The sequence below is a fragment of the Neocloeon triangulifer genome, unplaced genomic scaffold, assembly GCF_031216515.1.
Source record: "Neocloeon triangulifer isolate White Clay Creek 2 clone unplaced genomic scaffold, ASM3121651v1 ptg000011l, whole genome shotgun sequence".
NCBI lineage: Eukaryota > Metazoa > Arthropoda > Insecta > Ephemeroptera > Baetidae > Neocloeon > Neocloeon triangulifer.
The window spans coordinates 4,302,326-4,320,214 of record NW_026775553.1 but is presented as its reverse complement, the minus strand read 5'-3'; the positions used below and the strand labels follow the sequence as shown (position 1 = coordinate 4,320,214).

At 40.7% G+C, this 17,889-nt stretch overlaps 4 protein-coding genes across 4 annotated transcripts; 3 read left to right on the top strand and 1 right to left on the bottom strand.

Moving 5' to 3' along the window:
• The first annotated feature begins 90 nt into the window (after positions 1 to 90).
• Positions 91 to 5,405, top strand: LOC132196228 (bifunctional heparan sulfate N-deacetylase/N-sulfotransferase). The gene is made up of 16 exons (XM_059618733.1): positions 91 to 255; positions 368 to 473; positions 543 to 829; positions 956 to 1,159; positions 1,216 to 1,468; positions 1,544 to 1,957; positions 2,010 to 2,136; positions 2,187 to 2,302; positions 2,363 to 2,548; positions 2,598 to 2,726; positions 2,777 to 2,959; positions 3,012 to 3,232; positions 3,289 to 3,567; positions 3,623 to 3,799; positions 3,854 to 3,974; positions 4,026 to 5,405. The coding sequence occupies exons 3-16, from the start codon at positions 549 to 551 to the stop codon at positions 4,134 to 4,136; spliced, it is 2,802 nt and encodes a 933-aa protein (XP_059474716.1). The 5' UTR covers positions 91 to 255; positions 368 to 473; positions 543 to 548; the 3' UTR covers positions 4,137 to 5,405.
• A 529-nt stretch (positions 5,406 to 5,934) lies between these two features.
• Positions 5,935 to 13,291, top strand: LOC132196230 (calcium uniporter protein, mitochondrial). Its single transcript, XM_059618735.1, has 7 exons — positions 5,935 to 6,340; positions 6,645 to 6,765; positions 9,920 to 10,090; positions 10,229 to 10,347; positions 10,628 to 10,774; positions 10,826 to 11,029; positions 11,385 to 13,291. Exons 1-7 carry the CDS (start codon positions 6,254 to 6,256, stop codon positions 11,646 to 11,648), a joined length of 1,113 nt encoding a protein of 370 aa, XP_059474718.1. The 5' UTR covers positions 5,935 to 6,253; the 3' UTR covers positions 11,649 to 13,291.
• LOC132196232 (protein javelin-like) lies at positions 7,254 to 9,017 on the bottom strand. Its single transcript, XM_059618738.1, has 2 exons — positions 8,870 to 9,017; positions 7,254 to 8,023 (listed from the first exon to the last, which is right to left on the bottom strand). The coding sequence occupies exons 1-2, from the start codon at positions 8,877 to 8,879 to the stop codon at positions 7,506 to 7,508; spliced, it is 528 nt and encodes a 175-aa protein (XP_059474721.1). The 5' UTR covers positions 8,880 to 9,017; the 3' UTR covers positions 7,254 to 7,505.
• A 159-nt stretch (positions 13,292 to 13,450) lies between the features above and the next one.
• LOC132196227 (serine-rich adhesin for platelets-like) lies at positions 13,451 to 16,766 on the top strand. The gene is made up of 2 exons (XM_059618731.1): positions 13,451 to 13,612; positions 13,677 to 16,766. Exons 1-2 carry the CDS (start codon positions 13,565 to 13,567, stop codon positions 16,719 to 16,721), a joined length of 3,093 nt encoding a protein of 1,030 aa, XP_059474714.1. The 5' UTR covers positions 13,451 to 13,564; the 3' UTR covers positions 16,722 to 16,766.
• The last annotated feature ends 1,123 nt before the right edge of the window (positions 16,767 to 17,889 follow it).

Here is a 17,889-nt window from a genome sequence, read left to right as displayed (position 1 = left end):
TAAATTAGATCAAGTGCCAGTGATTCTAAATAATTTGCAGAAAAATTCAAAGTGTAAAGGGAAGATTAATTTATGTTGGAACCCCTGCTTGAGACTTTGAGCATCGAGCAGCATCGTAGGGCTGAAAAGTGAATTGAAATTTCAATTGTTATTTAAAATTCTAGTTGAAAATCTGAATTTTCAAATTACATTTCACTTATTGAACCATATTTTCTTAACTCTGAAACAGTCCACTTGTGCGGAAAAGTAAAAAAGGTACGCAGAGGTGTCAAAGGAAAAATTGTTTACAAAATCAATGAATGGAATTTTGTAAACAAAAGCAGCCTTTTACTTGCTTTTTGATAAATTGTCGTAAATAATTTCCCAGGCACCGCAGATGAGGACATGAAGATGGAATCGTGCAGTTGCACCCAGTTCAGGAAGCACACAAAGTGGAGAGCCGGCTGCTTTCAATGAACAGTACGCTCGCCTGAGTATGTCTGCAATACATAATTTTTTTCGCAATCAAAGATTTTCATTGGAATTTTCTTATTTATTCGCAGTTTGCAATGCCGTCGGGATACTTGGGCGATGGCTACGAAGGGGGCAGCGTATTCGACGCGTCCGACGTGACCCCGCTGCACCCCGAGGCGGCAGCGCACTTTTCGCCGCGGGCCAGGAAAAGCAGAGCTGCCCACCACCAGTGGCACCATGTCTGCTGGTACAGACTGGTGCAGAGGTGCCGCTGCTTCACCATCAAACGTTTCCTCTGCATATTGCTGGTGCTCATCCTCATGTCCGTTACCTACAACATGATCATCTTTTGTTACGACAACTCTGTGCTGCCCAGGTTATTAACATTAAATTGTTTTTAAAGTGTTATATCATCTAGTTTTTACCAAAAATATTGTTGCTCAAAATTTAATCTTTATTTGGAAAAGGTAAAATATTATGACGAAATTTTTGTTCCTCTCAGTTTCTCTAAGAGACAGACACGCCTAGAGCCGCTGATCATGACATGCAGTGCCCTGACCGAGACAAAAAAGAGCTTCAACAAGCAGCTGGACCATCGGTCTGCAGCCAGACTGAGGATTGACCCCAAAGTGCTCCTTTTTGTTGAGACCATGTACTCACGTCTCGGCAAAGACATTGCCGAGCTGTTGGTCCACAATAGAATAAAGTTTGTCCTTGTGGAATTTGATAGAACTGGAGATTTCAAATTTTTATCATGCGCAGGTACAAGTTGGAAGTGGTTGGGAGGTCGTTGCCCGTGTTGACAAACCTGGACAAGGGCAAGTTTGGAGTGATTGTGTTCGAAAACCTGACGAAGTACCTTACGATGGACAAGTGGAATCGAGAGCTTTTGGACAAGTACTGCAGAGAGTACAGTGTTGGAATTGTGGGATTCAATCCGCCAAGTGAGGAGTCTCTGGTTGGATCGCAGTTGAAAGGATTTCCACTCTTTGTGCACACTAACATGCGATTGAAGGTAATTTCAATTTGATTTTCTTTTATATAATTAAATTTTTTTTACTTAAAATATTCTTTTTTTGTTTAATTTTAGGATGCAACATTGAACCCAGCGTCGAATGTCCTGCGCATGACGAGATCAGGCGAGACGGCGTGGGGCAAATTGCCAGGCGACGACTGGACGGTTTTTGCGCCAAACCACTCCACTTACGAGCCCTTGGAGTGGGCCTTGCCCAACCATGACCTTCCCTCGCATTTTGTAAATGAAAAGGGTGCGTCTAAGTTGCTGACGACTGCAGTCCAGGACCACGGGACTTTTGACGGAATCCAGAGGATTTTCTTTGGCTCGGGGTTGCAGTTCTGGCTGCACAGACTGCTGCTCTTAGATGCCCTATCCTACTTGAGTCAAGGTCAGCTGAGTCTGGGACTAAATAGGTACATTCTCATAGACGTGGACGACATTTTTGTTGGAGAAAAGGGAACCAGGGTGCAGAGGGAGGATGTGGAGGTAAATTTCTCAATTTTTATTTCTGAATGAGTTTCTTATTATTTGAAACTAGGCTCTGCTTGCCTCTCAAAGAAGAATGCAGGCCATGATTCCAGGGTTCAAATTCAATTTGGGATTTTCTGGAAAGTACTTCCATCATGGCACTGATGAGGAAAATGCAGGAGAAGACTTGTTGATGGGTAATTTTTTTGTAAAATAAAACTAAATAATTTTAAACGCTCAATTGCAGAAAACGTTGATGAGTTCTCTTGGTTCAGTCACATGTGGAATCACCAACAGCCACACTTATACGACAATCTCACCCACCTGGAAATTGACATGACCCTGAACAAGAATTTTGCAAAGGTAGGAAATTAAATAATTAAATGCAAATTGCAAAAATGATACTCAATTTATTGATTCTAGGAGCACAAAATTCCAACTGACTCGGGGTACTCGGTGGCGCCTCACCATGCAGGCGTCTACCCTGTGCATGAACCTCTTTACGAGGCTTGGAAGAAAATTTGGAACATCAAAGTTACTTCGACGGAAGAGTATCCGCATCTAAGGCCTGCTCGTTTAAGGAGGGGGTTCATTCACAGAGACATTATGGTGAAGATTTAATTATTTTTAAGAAATTTAAATGAATATAAATTTCTAGGTTCTGCCGAGACAAACATGTGGCCTGTTCACCCACACTATTCTCATTGAGAGGTACCCGGGTGGAAGAGAGAAATTGGAGGAAACAATTCAAGGAGGGGAACTTTTTCAAACAATCATTTACAACCCTGTAAGAAATTGTTGCTTTTCAAGTATCAAATTATAATTTTGCTTCAACAGATCAATATTTTTATGACGCACATGTCCAATTACGGAAACGATCGCTTGGGGTTGTTCACCTTTGAGTCTGTTGTGAAATTCATTCAGTGCTGGACTAATTTACGGTTGCTAAGTGCACCACCCATTGATCTAGGTGAAAAGTACTTTCAAATGTTTCCTGAAGAGGAAGATCCTATCTGGGGGGTGAGTTAAAACAAAATCTTGTTAACAAAAATAAAATAATATCCCATTCAAGAATCCTTGTGACGATGCCAGGCACCAGAAAATCTGGTCGAGGAACAAAACGTGTCAGCAGCTGCCTCGATTCCTGGTCATAGGGCCACAAAAAACTGGCACTACAGCGCTGTACACATTTCTGTCAATGCACCCAGAAATAAGCAGCAATTTTCCTAGCATGGATACTTTTGAGGAGATTCAGTTTTTTAACGGAAAAAACTACTATCGCGGCCTAGATTGGTTGGACTCGTGAAGAAAACAAGCCAATGTTTTTATTAAAAAGTGATTTGTTGCAGGTACATGAGTTTTTTCCCTGTGCCGACCAACTCGAGTGCCCAATTTTTATTTGAGAAGAGTGCAACATACTTTGACGGGGAACTGGTGCCGAGGAGGGCGCATGCCCTGTTGCCGGATGCAAAGCTGGTGACAATTCTCATCTCGCCTGCCAAGAGGGCCTACAGCTGGTACCAACACATGAGGGCCCACAAGGACCCTGTGGCCCTCAACTACTCATTCTACGAAGTCATCACGGCCTCAGAGACTTCACCAAAGCCACTCAGAGAACTCAGAAACAGGTATAATTATCTCCTGATGGCAAAATTCAGCTTGTATTTTAATGACCCCCATCAGGTGCCTCCTGCCTGGCAAATACTCGCAGCACTTGGAGCGGTGGCTCTCCCTCTACACCCCACAGCAGCTGCACATCATCGACGGGGAGCAGCTTCGAGTCAACCCTGTTGAGGTTATGAACAATGTTCAGAAATTCCTGAAGGTCACTCCTCCGTTTGACTTTGCAAAGCACTTGAGGTAAAGGTTTAAATTGAGTTGTTCTTGGAAGTATTTTGATTATTTTTCTAACAGATATGACCCGAAGAAAGGTTTCTTTTGCCAAGTTGTCAACGAAGATCACACAAAGTGCCTGGGACGAAGTAAAGGTCGCCAATATGCTCAGATGGATGAGAGATCTTTGAAACTGCTTCAGGTAGGGCAATTTTATTTTATTTTGAAAATCTATAAAAAAAAAAATTTGCAGCGATATTATCTGTCACACAACACAGCCCTAGTGAAACTGCTGAAAAGACTGGGTTTTCAAAACATTCCTGAATGGTTGAAGGCAGATTTGAGTGACAACCTGGGCACTTGACAGCACGCCAAGGGCTACAGACGCGGCTCGTCGCTCTACAAGCGCCGCCGGCGCCAAAAACCCAAAAATAGACAGAGAACGAACTTTGTCGATGCACCCTGATATGTACTAGTCAGATCATCAAAATCCTTATTTGTAAGTCGATAACTTATTTGTAAGCTAAGAGCCCTGATGGGAAGGGTCTGAAAACTTTAATGTCCCTTTGGCTGCAAGAAATTGTGCCATAATTATCTTTTGTTTACAATTCGACAAAGCAATGTGGGCCTTTTACGTAGGGTAAGGTTTACAAGGGAATGATTTAATTTTTATATGTGACATGTGCTATGGTTTTTCTACTTAAAATGTATTTTATTTTAAAAACCTTCGCAAAATTTTATCCTCTGGCCCAGCTCTGGCCATAAGTGGAATAAATATTTAGTGTGGCCTTCTTTCGATCACATCTTTGAAGATCAAGCATTAATTTTTAAAATATCCCTGACGGCTTCTTGAATCTTTTTACAGGCACAGTTAATAATAAATCTGAGGAAAATAATCTGATGTGATGTTTAGACCTTGTTGGTGATGAAAATCCGTCAATTTTTTGCACAATTATGGCAAATTCATTATGTGCAAAATCCCTCCTGAACCAATGAGTAGTTTATGGCGAGGTAGGAATTGGCACGACTGGAGAGAGGAGATGGTTATTGACATATCAGTTAGGAACTAGAGTTTTCATTTCACAGTAGGCATCACCTGCACCTATTTGCTTCTCTCTCTCTATTTTGATAAACGCGCGCGGTCTTTATTTTTTACATACCAATCGGTGAAAGCCATCAAATCAAACTTGAACATTTCTCCCGTCATATATGTAGTTATATACATAAGTTTTAGTGGCACAAAATGTGATGTGAATTAACGCTATATACATATTAATGTACTGCTGTACCAGGTGAATTTATGCATTTCTTTATCGATTAATAGCCATATTAATATATTATTGTTTGATGATTTAATTTTAAGCTGCGACCACTTGCAAAATGCTTAATTCATAATAATCATCCACGTACAGTACTTGACTGGTCAAATCGAAAATTTTAAACATGTGTTATTCGTGTTCATTGTTATAAAACTGAGGCAGCTCTTAAATTTTGTAAATGTAATTTTTAAACTTGATTCAGTGCGTGTTGCTGTGTCTCAACGCAATATTGATTCCAAAATGTGTTTTTGTCAATATTTATCGATTTTTGTCCAACTTTTAAAAAGAATCATCCTATAAATGCAGTTTTTTTTTTAATAATCGTTGCTCTAAATTGTTTTGGCCACTGAATGTATACCTTTAAACGTGCTTATATTTGCTACGTTGTCTTTGTCAACTTGGTTTGGAATAACGGAAAGATATAAACAATGTAAATGTGTATAATTCCATGAGTATGTATTCCAGCTCGGAATAACTCACTCTTGACGAACACCGGTCTCATTTAAGGTACTACACACATACGCAACACACTGAAATTAACTATACATAAAAATGAAAATACGAACAAGAAATAATATTTAATAAATGTTGTACAAATGACAATAAAAAGCTTATTGATGTAAAAATATACAGCAAAAAAAAAAAAATGTAATTTAATTTTACACCCAAATTAAAAACAATTATAATCGGAGAATTTTCATTCGTACAATTTCGGTGGTGGTGTGTGTAATTTATGGCCCATTAAATTTGAGGGTGGGTGCCTCTGGGGGTGGCGTTTTTGGGTCGCGCGCTCAAGCACTGCGGCGAACGGGTGCGACCGAGGCGACATCTGGTGAAATTCCTCCGAGTGTCGAGTGGGATCGGTGGTGCTGCTGCCAGAAAGTTATCTTTCGTTTGTGGTGCTCGAATGTAATTTGCAGCGACGGACGAAAGAGAGAAGTGGTTGTTTGCCGTCGAGAGACGTATCACAGACGTTCGCCGCAACGTCCGCAGCCGGGAGCGGCCCCCGTCTCTCGATTTAGTTTCGCACCTCCCGCCCTGCGCTTCGTTCGTCCGAGCCTCCGGACACACGCACAAACGGCTTTTGCCATTCCTACCCTCGGGATTGAGCCTGGAAGGAAGGGTTGCTGAAGAAGAGTGACCGGGAGGAATCGTCAGGAGCATGGCGGGTGCATGGGGGCGCAGGGTGGTCGTCCTGTTCGCGGCCGAGTCGAGGGCTTTGCGGCCTCCGCGTCTAACCTGCAAGAAGGCGAGTGTCCAACTGACCTACCTGCCACGCCGGGTCACCTTGACCTACTCGCCTTAATCTTCAGTTTCGATGACTCTCCTTTCTTTTGACTCATCCATTTCAAAATCGATCCTATCTTTGCTATAGCGTTTAATTTTATTGATGAGTTCACTCATACAGGGTGTTCCAAAAAAAAAAAAAATTATCTATTAATTTTTATTATTTATTTCATAAATTTTTTCTATTTTTTATCAATCAAAATATTCAATCATTATAATGATAATATTTTAATTTAATTTCTATTAATCTCCTTTAAATTTTGCAGAACTTCTTGATGCAACCCCAAGTGCTGCGGTGTCTGAGCACCAGCCTGATTCGACCTTCGAGTGAATCCCCCATTGAGCCGAACCTGGTCAAAGCAACCCCTGCCCAACCTTCAGACGGAGGTGCGTTATTTTTTATAATTATTCTAAAAACAATTTTTAATTGAAGGCAATTAAAAGTGAGCAGCAGTTAATTGACGCAAGGAAAGCAAAGACTATTCTCTCAGGTTTTGATTGACTGCAGTGGGTTTTGCCATTCAAGTTGAGTGTGTTTGTCGAGGAGGGCGGCTCACCCTCTCTCCCTCTCTGCTCGCAGGCACATTGTTTGCAGCACCGCTTTTGATATTAAACATATTGTGGTGGTGCTGGCGCCACTACTCGCTTTCATCCTCTCACCAGTCTGGGCATTTTTTCCTAATTAGAGCTGCAAGTGTCAAACGGGCCTGTTGACTCCAGACCATCTTTGAACTCAACCGCAGTCTTTTGTTTCTCGTGTGAGCAGGAAGAGAGTTTTGCGGTCTTTATTAAAGGGGATATAATTAGGTAGGCCTCTGCTTTTAATTAGAAGGTTTTGAAAAGAAACTTTTCTATGGAATTAAAATAAAAAGGGATTTAACGATGGAAATTTTTATTTAATAATTTTATGATTCACTGCAAAAAGTAGTTTTTCTTTTTAAATAATTCATTAATTTTTTAAACATTATTTGTTTTATAAAGTTTTTTGACGAAGAAAAAAAATTACAAAATGCAAATAAATCCTTTCCTTCTTTAAATTACTTTAGATTTAAATTCTTCATTTTTTACAATTTAATTAAATTTAGATTGTCCATTTTATACATTTTTTTTTTAACAATTTGAAAGCTTCAGAGGATCTCATTGTCAAAGACGAGAATCTCAAGTCTGCTGTCGCAGCTGTTGCTCTTGACGAGGCGGCTCTTGGCGGCGGAAAGTTGGACGAGGCTCCTCTGTCTTGTCTGCAGAATCTCCTGCAGCACCCTTCTGGTGGGCGAGTGCTTCTGGTTGCTGGCCACGACGCGGCCGCCGAAGTAGGTCACGCTGCACCCCTGCGCCCTGATGCGCTCCATCGTCTGCCTGGACACGGCCTTGCTCTCCTCTTCGGACTCGCAGTCTTCGTCCGACGTGTCCGATTGGACACTCCTCTCGTCGCCGCCCACTATGATCTGTCGCGGCTGACGCGGCGGGACGGCCTTGAGCTCGAAGAAGGACAAGGCGCGGCGAACCGTGTCTGGACTGGGCAGCTCCGAGTCCAGCACCTCCCGGTTGCTCGGGTTCTGCGGACAGAAAAAGCGACCGTCGGTCTGTTCGGGCCTGCTGTCCTTGCGCAAGACCTTCACCACGCTCGGCCGCATGCTCTTGCTACCTGAAATTTAAAAACAGAAACATTCAATCCCGTTTTTCAGTTCTATCAAATCATTAAAATAATTTGAAATAAAATCTCATAATTTTTCATAATTACATTTATTAAATAAATCCATCTCAATAATTAATAATTTTTTCATTTTCCTATTTAAAACTGCCATTTAAGAGCAGTTTTTAGATTTTATTATTATTATTTATTCTAATCGGTCGATACAAAATAATTTGAAATTTTATCAAATTTGCTTAAGCAAAAAAGCAGTTTCTGCAAAACGTTTTTGCCTTATTTTGAATTTTAAATGATTTAATTTATAATCCACATAAAAATTAAGATCCAAATTTTACAGAAGCCTAATTTAAAGCCTTAATAATTGATTATTTTATCAAAATATTAATAAAATTACACCTTTTTGTTTTAATTTAAAATCTTGTAATTGAAATGCATTTTTTTTGCAAGAAATCTTGCATTTGATAAATTTTTTATATCGCTTACTTTCATATTAAAAAATATATATATAGAACTATGAAACCAAATTTTTTATTAGTGCAAAAAATCTATTTATTTTTTATCTGCTCTCGATACTTCAAGATTCACGAACTTACATTTTCCCCATTTGATTTAAACAATTTTAGATGAGAAAGGAGCATGCCAGATTCTTTTTTTCGTAAAAATTCAGGAGTAAAAGTGCACGGCGCAAAAAAGTGTGCTCTGAGTACGGATTAATTAGACGTGGAGCGACGTGAGCAAATGTGTTTTTTTTCCCAGCTTCCGGCGCTCGTGCGTCTCTCTTTGTGCCTTTTCGGTGCCCGTGACTCGAATAGGAACCACATTGTACAGGGGAGCTCTCACCTGCCAGCATCGGTGGTCCATTTGTCAGCGACCACGTCGTTTTCGCAACTGCGGCGTTCCAGCCTGCTGCCTCCGTCCCTCCGTTCGTCCATCCAAATCGTCCCCACCCATCGCAGATCACGCGTTTCTGCCACCATGGGAATATTTGTCAAAACTCGAAACGGTCTGAAAATTACAATTGAGCCATTATCTGAGTGTCAACTTATAGTATTTACAAGCTGGCAGCTCTGTTAGGAATTTCAGGTTTTAATTATTACAAAATTAATGATTGAAAATTGATTATTTATATTTTTCATTTTATCATAATATATTTATATCAAGTTGTTGGCAAAATTAATCTACGTTTCTAATGTTAAAAATTCAAGTTTAGTTTATTACTATTAATATTATTATTTTTTTTTAATTTTCAATCATAATCTGCTTTTAGAAGATTTTTTAATTCAATGGAAATATAAAACAATAAATGAAACTTATGAAATTTTTGCTACCTTTACAATTTTGAATAGAGACCAAACGCATAGGTGTATCATGAAGCAATCATTTTATCATTCATAATTTTTCGTCGGCTGGGTGGACTTGCGGGATTTGAACTTTTCAAACGCGTCTCTTGGGATCGCGTTGAGTGCGATTTTGGTGAATCTATCCTTGCAACCCTAGGATGTTTCAACCGCGCAGGGGCATCTCTAGGCAAATTCGCCTTAATGCAGGAGACGAATTTGTGCGAGCAGGAAAAGGGCTTAGGGAAACTCGGCCCTCTGTGGGCGGAAAGTGCGGTGCAAGCGAGTTGGCGGCTCTGGTCTGCTGAGAGAGAGTTTGCTCTAATTTTGGCAGGCCGCTAAAAGAAAACTATTTGACAAGCTACTTAACGTCCCTCTGACGCAACGAGTTGCTGCACCCCTCCAAAACTTTTCACGCCGCGTCAACTTTCATTTTTCCACTCCATCTTCAACAAAAAATTTTGTTTAAAAAAATCACTCTAAATTTTCTGACACCTTTGAAGAGCCGATTCGCTTCTGGGAATATTCATTGTGAAATTTGCATGGCTTTCAGGGATAACGATCCACTACTCGCAAGGCCTGCCTGTGGTGACGGTGCCTTTGCCCTCGAGGAAAGAGCGATGCCGCTTCACCCTGCGACCGATAAGTCACTCCGTCGGGGATTTTCAAGAGATGCTCAAGAAGGAAGACAAGGGCATCGATCGCGTCGCCTGCACCACATTAGGTGAGTTTTTTTTCGCCAGCAAAAAAGTGCAGACGTCGCTAATGACAGTCATTACATATCATTTTCCGTTCGACCTGCTTTGCTCGTGAAAGAGTAAATAGAAGAGATTTTTATAAATTCAAGTTCTTTTGGTTTCAGAGGGAGTTCGAATCGCCTCGTCAAATACCATCGAATCTCTGATGGAAAACGACTTTTGTCTGGTAATGAATGATGTGTCCTACACAGTCGTCACTCCGCACCAGGAAAGGTTGTCTCAGGTAAATTAAAAAAAATTTAAATATATATTTTTCTTAATCCTGAATATCAACAAAATTACACGATTGAAGTTGTAGTTGAAATCAGAATCTAACACCTCTTGCAAACCTCGAGGGTAGTTTTATCCTGATTTTTTAATCACATGCTCTGAGCTCTGAGTGAGGTTCAAATGATGAGGGTGCATTTTTTTCATTCAATTTTGTTGACTTCCACATTCAAGAATAAAAATTTCTGGTGTAAATCTAAAATCAAATATCAATATTAAAATAATTATATTTTTAGGAGGAAATAAAACAATTGTCCGATGTTCGGAATTTAGTGAACCAACTGTACGAGGCCCTCAACGTTGGCGAACACCAACTCTCAAAAGAACGGGAACTTTTCTCCCAGCTGGAGGTCCTAAAAGAACAGATCCAGCCCTTTGAAGCGGTCAGTTTCCCCCTCATGCTATTTTTCTTATTTATATATTTGCTTGTGCAGAAAAAAATTGAGCTCGCCCAGCTTGCCGAGAAGAGGACGACAACCCTGACTTGGGTTGGCCTCGGACTCATGTCTGTCCAGTTTGGCATCCTTGCACGCCTGACGTGGTGGGAGTACTCCTGGGACATCATGGAGCCGGTGACGTACTTCGTCACTTACGGAACCGCCATGGCTGCTTACGCTTACTTCGTACTAACTAAACAAGTCAGTATAATATATTATTCGGAAGAACCAAATCTCACAAACACCCATAAACATTAATTACTTGTCAAAAGAAATTAATTTCCTTCAATAGATGAATTAATTTTTTCATAAAAAACAATCAGTTTAAAATACCTTATTATAAAAATCTTAAATATCAAAAATATTGAAAAAAAAATCTTTGGCCAAAGGAACTGCATATTTTTACTATCAAAAACATAGCTGTGGATCTTTCCCAAATAATTGGCTATAATTGAATTTAAAAATTATTGTAATTGTCCCAAATTATAAAAAAGTTGAAGTACAATTTTGCTTGTCTCAGATAATTTCTAATCTGGGTAATGTTTTTTTCCAACAGGAGTATTTGCTTCCCGACGTGAAAGACAGGCAGTTCCTGATTTCTTTCCACAAGAAGGCCAAGAAGAATGGCTTTGATGTGCAGCGTTACAACGAACTTCGCGAAGGCATCGCCAGCGTTGAGCGCGACCTGCGGCGGTTGCGCGACCCCTTGCAAATCCACCTGCCCCCGTCACACCTCCAGGAGGCGTCCCCCGAACCACACATTTCGCCTCTTGCCCGCGCACAAGAACAAATCCGTAGCTTGCTCAAGAGAAAGTTTTGAAAAGCGTTCGATTTTTAGAGAAGAGGCTCCAGAGAAACCACTTTTTAATTTTGAGCATTTTTTTCATCCTTGTCTTCTGCAACAATAGACTTTGACTTTTTATTTTTAAGCATTTGTTTTTTGATAAATTAATGAAACTGCCATGAAACAAGGTTCAACTCATAAGTTTGCCAAAAAATGTCATTTTTATCTCAACTAGTCTGAATGGAAGACTTTTTCTTCTCGAAGCTGAGCCTCTTGCCTCTTTGTTACATTTGCACACAAATACTTAAACGGGCGCGGTTAACTTATTTTATATTCTCGATGAGAAAATTTTTCGTCCTTAAGCACAAATAATTTGATACTATTGGTTTTATGTACTTGCGGTGTGCACAAAAGGCACTCTCATCTTTGCGACTGTCTGTCATCCACTTTCATTGTTTTTTCCGGTGCTGATGAATTCTGACCTAAGCTTTACTTACGTCCTACCTGTGAATATACATACTGTTAAGATACATATATATGCTGGTGAGAATTTTTAATGAGCTTTTCATATTTTAAATTTCATGGTGCTGACGTGAGATATGAAGTTGTTGTTGAACGAAGTGTGTATATGCAGTTTTAATATATTATATATATTTAATTGAGATGATTGTGATACACTTTCATCACAAAAGTAGCTTGATTGTTTATTGCTGAGGATTTTATTCAACTTGTGATATATATGGAAATTTCTTAAAAAGCACACTAATCGCCAATAATTAGAAAATCTTTCAACTCTCACCTATAAAATTTTTAAATCGATACAAGCGTGGCAAGTTGATTAAAATCCATCTAAAGTATGTTGATTAAAAAAATCTTGTCACTTTAAAATAATTAATTAGCTTCAAGTGCATCACATCCCTCTGTTCATTTCCAGCTTGCTCAGAATCAAATTCAACAAGCTGCTTAATGATTCCTTTGCGCACATGCACATAGTCTTTCAATAAAATGCTTGAAAAATTATATTTCCAACAAGTTTTGAGAGTAGTGAACAACTGATAAGAATAAACACACCAATAGCAAAGAGAGCAAAGTGAATTAATTAAAAAAATTTAATACTAACCAAAATAATAACCACAATATGTAAAAGTTTGCAACTTGATATCCCTTGCTGAAATTCAGCGCACAGAGTAATTCGCTTGCACAAAATTACTAGCAGAAGCACAGCTTGGTACCACACAAAGCTCCCTTTCGCTCCTTAAGGCTTTAATGAAAAATCCCATACTTTCTGCTGTAAGATCAAAATTAACCTGTGTATAAATTTATACTATTCCATGCATTACGCTCTTATAATCTTACATAATACACGCCACATTTCCATTGGCGCTTGTCTTTTCTCAAACCCTAAGTTGGTAGCTGAACACGACCCTGAACAAATCAAAATCTAATTAATACGTGAAACTAACATGTAATAATATGGTTGTTACGCGGATAACATTACCTAAAACGCAAAACTTAACATAATTATATCAACATTTTCAACAAAATAAACTAATAGAGCAAATTTGGAGTGATGAACTCAGAGTTACCTTTCGAATTGTGATAATTTTACTATGAAATACATACAACTATGAAAAGATACACGTTATTGTAAATGATGTTTTCATAGGTGAAGAATGAGTTGGATTTTTAATCAGGAAAGTTGTATTAAAAGTGATATATCAAACAACATGGAATTTTCTTCAAAATGGCTTGTCATTAATCTATTATTTAATTCTAGTTTTCATTTATTAGTTACGGCATAATATTGGCGACATTCTCTGCCAAGGGCATTTATTTTACATTAAAAAACCCAGAGAGAGACTGAGCGGAAGCTTGATCAGTGTCACGTCCGATGCCGTCGACGCAAACTGCGGCGAGCGAAATTTTCGCTGCTGCCCGATCGTTCACCCACTATGGTTCGGCTTTGCCACTTGAGACTTTTCTTACTCTTTTCCTTGAACGTACGTATAGTTTACACCATTCCATTGCTAAGCATAATAAATCTTAATTTGCTTTTATTTATAGGGCGTAGCGCTGGGCCACGGTGGGCACGGTGGTTATAAAGGAAAAGGAGCGAAATTAGAGAGCAAAAAGCCATGCAACAACCATAAGATCAATGTTGATGTTTTGGAGTCGGACAATGACTTCGACTTCCTGAACCAATTGCTGCCCGTTTTCAACTTTGGATTCGGCAAGGGGGCTTTCAATAAGGGCAGGAGGGGCGGCTGCAGCTGCCAACTGACGACGCCCAGTCCTCGCGAGGTCTGTCCCAACAACGTCACCATGAACGTGACCAACGGCCAACACGGCTGGTGGCGCGGCATGGAGATGCGGCGCTACCGCCCTAACAAGAAGAGCATCAGTCTGAAGGAGGGGTGCCCGGTAAGGGTGCCCTTACCACCGTGTCCGGAGAAGCTCAAGGACAGACGGACGAGGAGGTCTCCGCACCATGGCGGCGGCTTCAGAAAGGGCAACTACTTTAGGAGGGGCAACAATGACGGCAGCAGCAGTGAGGAGGATGACAAACGCTCCGCAGCCTCCAGGGGTAAAATGTACAAAGGACCCAATTCAAATCAGAGGAGGTGCATCGACCAGAAGTCCAAGGAGACCAAGGTATACTACATACAGGACGTTTCCACCGTGTTCATGACGGCGACGGTCACTTCAAACGTGTACGTCACCAACAGCAGAGATATTGAAGAGAGAGATGAGGAGGAGGAAGGATCTTCAGTTCAGTTTTCAATAAACACGTCACCCGTCGAAAGTAGTACTGGTGTAGTTTCAGGAATTTTGCCTACTGGAAGTACTCAGTACACTTTCACCGAGACTTCAGGTGGCTTCAGTAACGGTCAGCAGGATGACTGGTCGTTTGGTAGAAAAAGGTGGACTTCTATGGACTCAGGTACTTATTCCAGTGAAGCCTGGTCCTCGACCAGCAAGGGTCAGGGTGAGCTTCCCTCATCTTCTGTTTTTAACCAAGTTTCCAGAGATTCATCGGGAACTAGGGGATCAGATTCAAAATCGTCATCCTCCAGCTCAAAAACAAACGGCAACCAAGGTTCTAACGAAGCCTGGTCTTCTACCAGGGGTCTGGATGAGCTTTCCACTTCTTCTTCTTCTGTCAACCAAAATGGCAGAGAAACTTCAAGAAGCAGAGAATCAGATGCAGTTTTAAGCTCAAAAACTACCTATCAGGTTTCTAGTAGTTGGTCTTCCACCTATTTAGTTGGAGGCGCTCAGGATTCTGCCACAAGAGCCCCCTTCAGCACTGCCATCAGTTCTGCTTTTTCTTCTTCAACCAGGAAGGAGAGTGATTACTCAACTCAGATTCAGCAATCAAGCCAATCTAGAGGAAACAATAACGATCGGGAAAATTACGGGAGGATTCCTGGAGGTGAATCACAAACTGTGGAAGAAACTGAAGAAACTATGCCTACAACAACGAGTAGTTACGCAAGAAGGGGTACAACTCGAATAACAGTGACATCGTCAACGACAAACATAGAGTCTTCTTTCTCTCAAGCCAGTTCAACCAAAAGCTCGTCAGCAGATAGGACTGACACCTCAAGAGTTGTAACTTCATCAACCCAACCTTCTTCTTCCTCTTCATCCATATCTTCAAGTGATTCCCTATCACCAACCATATCTTCAATTTCTTCTCCGTCATCTCCAACTACGTCATCAACTGCTTTCACATCGGCTGCAACCACATCTTCAATTGCTTCCACATCACCTCCAGTCACATTTTCAGTTGCTTCCTCATCATCTCCAACCACATATTCATTTGTTTCCAAATCATCTCCAATTGATACCACATCGGCTTCAACATCAACAATTACAACTCAGAGCTCTAAACGTGCAACAAATAGAGAAACAGATACAACACAGACTAGCACAATAAGCTCTAGATCAAGTTATTTCGGACTGATGGACATTTTGGAGAAGGAAAAAATTTCAAGCACGTCAAAAACCAGTCCAAGCGCTCAAACGACAGCCAGTATCAGTGATGCGCCTTCGGAAATAACTTCTAGATCTAGGTGGGAAGTGCAGACGACCTCAGAAAAGAAAACGAGTAAAGAAACAATTGCTGTCACAGAAAGCCCAAAATTGAAAATTGAAACAACGCCAAAAATAAGTCCGATCGAGCTGGAAACGCGACCGGTGGTATTTTCCACCGAAAAAGCTACACGCGATTCCACGACCGCAGAAATAAAATCTGTAGCAAGGACGTTAACAACAACAAGGGCAACGGATAATGATAATAATGAATCGGTAAAAAGAGAGAGCACAGCATTAAAAGTTGAAACCTCAGCGCGCACCGAAAGCACTAGAGCAATTAGCGCGGCAGAAACTACTCAAAAATCCATTACGAGCGAGCCGGAAATAACGCGGGCGCCCAGAACCACACCAGTTCCCATTTCGCAATCAGAAGCCACTCGCAGATCTCGATGGGATTCGCAGGCGTCGACGCAGCAGGAGACAACAACAAGTTACAGTCGCGAGGACGCCGAGAAGAGGAAGTCGACAATGGAGCAATCTCGGGAGAAAAATGAAAACTCGTCGTCAAGTGGCTCTTCCAACAATAATCTGGAGGCGCTCGTCAACGGCGGGCGGAAAATCGAGCCGACGGAGAGCACTGGCCGAGATTCGAAAGAGAGCGAGAGAAAGGAAATTGCTCTCCAAGGCAACAACACGACTTTCGATAATAAACAGCAGACCGTAATTCAGAAAAGCGGTGCAAAAAATACGTCTACGGGTGATGATGTTGCTGACGCCGCCTCCGAGAACCGCAAGTACGTGTATTACTTACTATTCGGAAACAGCAACTGCATGTGTAATGAGAAAAACAACAAAACGGGCCTCAATCAGACTGAACCGGAGCAGACAGACGCGCAGGGCGTCAGCTGGAAGCAGCAGGGTTTTCCCGACGGCGACGGCGGACAGTTTTACATTGGTTACAAAGGGAAAAACGGCACTCAGGAGAGAGTCAGGGGTAGCATTGTAGAGGTCAAAGTCAGCCATGCCGACTTTAATTGCACTTCCATGTTTGCACCACTATTCGGAAATTAAATTAGCTTAAAATTATTATGAAAAATGATAAAATATATCTTTCAGTTCCAATCAGAAATAATGGTTTTATTGCATAATAAAAATCCATAATTTTTTTAATTTTAATTTTTACATTACTTAAATTTTTAACGTGCCATGTAAGAGATTTATTAGATAAATTTAACATTGATCTGAAAATAAGGGAAATCTAGTTTTTTTACATTTTGTAAATGAAGAATTTGGCACTCGAGGACTGCTCAAGGAGACGCTCACGGAAGTGAAGTAAAATTGGCTTTTGCCTCTTCGTAACATTTCAATTAAAACCAACTGTTTCTTTTTTTATGATTAGAAAATGTGACGAGGAAAAAATTTCGTTCAATTCCATACTTTTCTATTTTTACAATGTTTGTGTTAGGCTGGAGCTATGAGATAGCTGATGATTCAAGCGGTGACTGCTTTAAACTGTATCAAACTTTTGCACGATTGTTATTTTTTTATTTTTTTTTTTTTAATTGTTTATCCCTCTTGGGAAAGGCACCAGCGGTAGCAGACAGGCTGCTAAATCGCAAGGGCCGATAACTCGGATTCTCCCCTTTCGGTTTATTTGATCTAAAAGAAGATGACAAAAATAAAACGTGTTTTCTGTTGTTGTATCCCCAAATTAAAATTTTTGGACCCTCATTCCCCATTCTAGCGAAATTTTTCACGGCATGTATTTCGCAGTTTTAGGTTGTTTCACAATTGATTTGCATGATTTAAGTTTCAATTTCGCGCTCGGCAGATATAAGCTCAATCGTAATTTGGCACGGAGGGAGCAATTAAAAGAGTAGGTGCAAGATACTGTTCCAGCATTTGCAAAGAGCCACTTGTTGTCGCGGCAAACGTCATCAACGGAAGCAGCAGTGATAATTACGTGTACAAAATGTATGGGTGTGTGTTTTGAGCAAAGTGCCTGTTAATTGCCTTTGCACGCGAGATGTTCGCAGCCCCCCTGGGAAAGAGAGTTTTAGTGTGTGTGCTGAACGGCACTTTGGCAGCACACACTCTCTCAAAAGGTGTGTGAGCCTTTCTCGCGGCTCGGGTGGCGCCAAAGAGAGAAAGAGAGCCCCTCATTATTTCGCTCGGCACTTTTCTGCGAACAGAAACGGAAGAGCCGACGGAAATTTCTCTAGACGCAAGGCTTTTTATA

Bases quoted from the DNA above. Each gene is read 5' to 3' on its own strand.
- LOC132196227 (XM_059618731.1), top strand. From the start codon at position 13,565: ATGGTTCGGCTTTGCCACTTGAGACTTTTCTTACTCTTTTCCTTGAAC. The intron at 13,613-13,676 runs GTACGTATAGTT...TTTTATTTATAG, and splicing joins TCTTACTCTTTTCCTTGAAC to GGCGTAGCGCTGGGCCACGG.
- LOC132196228 (XM_059618733.1), top strand. From the start codon at position 549: ATGCCGTCGGGATACTTGGGCGATGGCTACGAAGGGGGCAGCGTATTC. The intron at 2,137-2,186 runs GTAATTTTTTTG...GCTCAATTGCAG, and splicing joins AGGAGAAGACTTGTTGATGG to AAAACGTTGATGAGTTCTCT. The intron at 3,233-3,288 runs GTTGGACTCGTG...GATTTGTTGCAG, and splicing joins TACTATCGCGGCCTAGATTG to GTACATGAGTTTTTTCCCTG.
- LOC132196230 (XM_059618735.1), top strand. From the start codon at position 6,254: ATGGCGGGTGCATGGGGGCGCAGGGTGGTCGTCCTGTTCGCGGCCGAG. The intron at 6,341-6,644 runs GCGAGTGTCCAA...TAAATTTTGCAG, and splicing joins CGCGTCTAACCTGCAAGAAG to AACTTCTTGATGCAACCCCA. The intron at 10,775-10,825 runs GTCAGTTTCCCC...TTGCTTGTGCAG, and splicing joins AGATCCAGCCCTTTGAAGCG to AAAAAAATTGAGCTCGCCCA.